Raw genomic sequence first — 4,872 nt, 5'->3', positions numbered from 1 at the left:
TGTTTTTTTCAGTTGGGTGACTGTGTGGAAATGCCAAACCACTGGTTTAAATGATATAGAACTGGTTTAAGTGATATAGACCTGGTTTAAATGATATAGAACTGGTTTAAATGATATAGAACTGGTTTAAGTGATATAGAACTGGTTTAAATGATTTAAGTGATATAGAACTGGTTTAAATGATATAGAACTGGTTTAAGTGATATAGAACTGGTTTAAGTGATATAGAACTGGTTTAAATGATTTAAGTGATATAGAACTGGTTTAAGTGATATAGAACTGGTTTAAATGATATAGAACTGGTTTAAATGATATAGAACTGGTTTAAGTGATATAGAACTGGTTTAAATGATTTAAGTGATATAGAACTGGTTTAAATGATATAGAACTGGTTTAAGTGATATAGAACTGGTTTAAGTGATATAGAACTGGTTTAAGTGATATAGAACTGGTTTAAATGATATAGAACTGGTTTAAATGATATAGAACTGGTTTAAGTGATATAGAACTGGTTTAAATGAATTAAGTGATATAGAACTGTGTTTTTTTTAACCTATCATCATTCAGGCAGGATGTAAATTCATACTAAGCAACCCTCCCCTTATACACTTGGTTTAAGCTTTCACTGTCAATACAAAAAAATGTGTTCACAGCATCAGATCTCACAACACATGGGTTTGACGGGCAGATCTTTGGCACGGTCTGGCCATGACGTCTCAGTCCAGAGGACACTGCAGAAGGAAGACAACCACTGAATTCAACCGGTTTATTTCATTTTCCAGATGATGATGATGATGATTATGATGATGACATAAGAGTAATGGCAGCGTTTCCACAGGAAAGGACCGGTATAACCTGCCCGATTCACCCGTTATCACATCCCACTAGCATTCTCTTACCAACGCAATAGATCTCTGCACTAAAGGATAAGGTCCGAGGTGGATGATCTAAGACATGGTAGTGGACAGTAGAGACTGCTGATGGCTTGCTGAAGTCGTTCCATATTTTCCCCAGACCACATGAAACAATGTTTTTAAAACCAGAGGGCACCAGACATCGACATTAACTTCAAGGATTACAGAGCCATACGATTACTTAACCATCAGGAGGGGAAAACACAGCAGAGATATCGATAGTAAATAAGACTACTAAGTTTTATTTAAACCCGGATCGCCTCGTTAGATTGATCACGGTATTATTATTAATATGAATGATTAGTTCTCCGGGGCAGGAAGAGAGAGTGCCGTTGCCGTGGTGACGTGTGTTGAGGTTCTCTGGGGAAGGTAAGCTGGGCAAGTAGAGAGCGCATCAAGGGATTGACAGTGTGAGTGACGTTGCCGTGGTGACGTGTGTTGATTGACAGTGTGTCTCTTAGCTGATGTTGCCTCCTTTCAGTGTTTTACAGGTGATGTGTCCCAGTTTGGTCATCAGGTGTTTGTCCTGCCACTGGGCTACACACTGTCCTGACACCTTCAGGTCCACCTGGAGAGAGAGAGAGAGAGAGACAGAAACCCTCAGTATACTGGCACCTTCAGGTCCACCTGGAGAGAGAGAGACACCTTCAGGTCCACCTGGAGAGAGAGAGAGACAGAAACCCTCAGTATACTGGCACCTTCAGGTCCACCTGGAGAGAGAGAGACACCTTCAGGACCTGGAGAAACCCTCAGTCCACTGACACCTTCAGGTCCACCTGAGAGAGAGAGAGACAGAAACCCTCAGTCCACCTGGAGACTGACACCTTCAGGTCCACCTGGAGAGAGATCCAGAGAGAGAGACACCTTCAGTCCACCTAGAGACACCTTCAGGTCCACCTGGAGAGAGACCTTCAGGTCCACCTGGAGAGAGAGAGAGACACCTTCAGGTCCACCTGAGAGAGAGAGAGACACCTTCAGGTCCACCTGGAGAGAGAGAGAGAGACACCTTCAGGTCCACCTGGAGAGAGAGAGACACCTTCAGGTCCACCTGGAGAGAGAGAGACACCTTCAGGTCCACCTGGAGAGAGAGAGACACCTTCAGGTCCACCTCAGAGAGAGACACCTTCAGGTCCACCTGGAGAGAGAGAGACACCTTCAGGTCCAGAGAGAGAGTCCACCTGGAGAGACACCTTCAGGTCCACCTGGAGAGAGAGAGACACCTTCAGGTCCACCTGGAGTAGAGAGACACCTTCAGGTCCACCTGGAGAGAGAGAGACACCTTCAGGTCCACCTGGAGAGAGAGACACCTTCAGGTCCACCTGGAGACATACCTGTAGACACCCACAGGTCCACTTTGGGTTTAGTTTGTCACCTGGCTTGCCCACCTTCAGGTCCACCTCAACGACACCTTCAGGTCCACCTGAGACCCCTCAGGGGGGTCAAGAGGCTCCACTCTTCAGGATCCCCTCACTGGGTTAACAGCCAATCAGAGAGAGAGAGTCAGGTCAGGAAGTGATGGATGAGAAACCTTCAGGTCCACCTGGAGAGAGAGAGACACCTTCAGGTCCACCTGGAGAGAAGAACATCTTCAGGTCCACCTGAGAGAACAGAGAGAACAGTCCAGGAGAGAGACACCTTCAGAGGAACACCTTCAGGTCCACCTGGAGAGAGAGGACACACCTTCAGGTCCAGAGAGAGAGAGGAACAGTCCAGAGAGAGAGACACCTTCAGGTCCACCTGGAAGAGAGAGACACCTAGAGGAACCAGAGAGAGAGAGGACACCTTCAGGAGAGAGGAACAGAGACCTGGAGAGAGAGAACAGAGAGAGGAGAGAGAGAGGAACAGAGAGAGAGAGAGACACCTTCAGGTCCACCTGGAGAGAGAGACACCTTCAGGTCCACCTGGAGAGAGACAGAAGACACCTTCAGGTCCACCTGGAGAGAGAGAGACAGAGAGGAACTGGAGAGAGAGAGACACCTTCAGGTCCAGAGAGAAACAGATATAGAGAGAGACAGGAGTAGCAAATTAGAGAGAGAGAGAGAAAGAGAGGAACAGAGAGAGAGAGAGGAGAAACAGAGACGAGAGAGAGAGAGAGGAACAGAGAGAGAGAGAGTCAGAGGAAAGAAAAACAGAGAGAGAGAGAGGAACAGAGAGAGAGAAGAGAGAGAGGAACAGAGAGAGAGGGGGGAGACTCTTCTGGGATCCCCCTCACTGGGTTAACAGAGAGAGAGTCAGAGAGAGAGGAAAGTGAGAGAGAGAGAGAGGAACAGAGAGAGAGAGAGGAACAGAGAGAGAGAGAGGAACAGAGAGAGAGGAAACAGAGAGAGAGAAAGAGAGAGAGAAACAGAGAGAGAGAAACAGAGACAGAGAGAGAGGAAAGAGAGAGAGAGAGAGAACAGAGAACAGAGAGAAAAGAGAGGAACAGAGAGAGAGAGAGGAACAGAGAGAGAGAACAGAGAGAGAGAGAGGAACAGAGAGAGAGAGAGGAACAGAGAGAGAGAGAGAGGAACAGAGAGAGAGAAACAGAGAGAAACAGAGAGAAACAGAAGAGAGAAACAGAGAGAGAGAGAGGAACAGAGAGAGAGAGGAACAGAGAGAGAAGAGAGGAACAGAGAGAGAGAGGAACAGGAGAGAGAGGAACAGAGAGAGAGGAAGGGAGAAAGAGAAGAGAGAGGAACAGAGAGGAACAGAGAGAGAGAGAGAGAGAGGAACAGAGAGAGAGGAAGAGAGAGAGAGGAACAGAGAGAGAGAGAAACAGAGAGAGAGAGAGAACAGAGAGAGAGAGAGAACAGAGAGAGAGAGAGGAACAGAGAGAGAGGAACAGAGAGAGAGAGAGAGAGAGAGGAACAGAGAGAGAGAGAACAGAGAGAGAGGAACAGAGAGAAGAGAAACAGAGAGAGAGAGAACAGAGAGAGAGGAACAGAGAGAGAGGAACAGAGAGAGGAAGAGAGAGAGGAGAGAGAGAGAGAGGAACAGAGAGAGAGAGAGAGAGAGAGAGAGAGAGAACAGAGAGAGAGAGAGAGAGGAACAGAGAGAGAGAGAGAGAGAGGAACAGAGAGAGAGAGAGAGAGGAACAGAGAGAGAGAGAGAGAACAGAGAGAAGAGAGAGAGAGAGAGGAACAGAGAGAGAGAGAGAGAGGAACAGAGAGAGAGAGAGGGAGAGGAACAGAGAGAGAAACAGAGAGAGAGAGAACAGAGAGAGAGGAAACAGAGAGAGAGAGAGGAACAGAGAGAGAGGGAGAGACAGAGAGAGAGAGAACAGAGAGGCAGAGAGAGAGAGAGAGAGAGAGAGGAACAGAGAGAGAGAGAGAGAGAGAGGAACAGAGAGAGAGAGAGAGAGAGGAACAGAGAGAGAGAGAGAGAGGAACAGAGAGAGAGAGAGAGGAACAGAGAGAGAGAGGAACAGAGAGAGAGGAACAGAGAGAGAGGAACAGAGAGAGAGGAACAGAGAGAGAGGAACAGAGAGAGAGGAGAGGAACAGAGAGGCATAGAGAGAGAGGAACACAGAGAGAGAGAGAGAGGAACAGAGAGAGAGAGAGAGGAACAGAGAGAGAGAGAGAGAGAGGAACAGAGAGAGAGAAACAGAGAGAGAGAGGAACAGAGAGAGAGAGGAGAGAGAAACAGAGAGAGAGAGGAACAGAGAGAGAGAGAGAGAGAGGAACAGAGAGAGAGAGGAGAGAGAGAACAGAGAGAGAGAGGAGAGAGGAACAGAGAGAGAGAGAGAGAGAAAGAGAGAGAACAGAGAGAGAGAGGAGAGAGGAACAGAGAGAGAGAGAGAGGAACAGAGAGAGAGAGAGAGGAAGAGAGAGAGAGAGAGAGGAACAGGCACAGAGAGAGAGAGAGAGAGAGAGGAACAGAGAGAGAGAGAGAGAGAACAGAGGAGAGAGGAACAGAGAGAGAGGAACAGAGAGAGAGAAAGAGAGGAGAGAGAAACAGAGAGAGAGAGAGAACAGAGAGA

General features: G+C 47.5%; 1 protein-coding gene across 1 annotated transcript in view; it reads right to left on the bottom strand.

Moving 5' to 3' along the window:
* Window positions 1-752: 752 nt before the first annotated feature.
* Window positions 753-4,872, bottom strand: part of yars1 (tyrosyl-tRNA synthetase 1) — a 54,813-nt gene continuing 50,693 nt past the window's right edge. Inside the window, exons 13-15 of the mRNA XM_052473165.1 lie at window positions 3,112-3,125; window positions 2,312-2,372; window positions 753-1,612 (exon numbers count right to left, since the gene is read on the bottom strand). Of these exons, the coding sequence (XP_052329125.1) occupies window positions 1,372-1,612; window positions 2,312-2,372; window positions 3,112-3,125 (316 nt within the window). The 3' untranslated portion in view covers window positions 753-1,371. The remainder of the gene's footprint in view (window positions 1,613-2,311; window positions 2,373-3,111; window positions 3,126-4,872) is intronic.

This window comes from Oncorhynchus keta, chromosome 20, assembly GCF_023373465.1.
Source record: "Oncorhynchus keta strain PuntledgeMale-10-30-2019 chromosome 20, Oket_V2, whole genome shotgun sequence".
Taxonomy (NCBI): Eukaryota; Metazoa; Chordata; class Actinopteri; order Salmoniformes; family Salmonidae; genus Oncorhynchus; species Oncorhynchus keta.
Note: the sequence above shows the minus strand (reverse complement) of the source record. Positions and strands in the feature narration are given on the sequence as shown.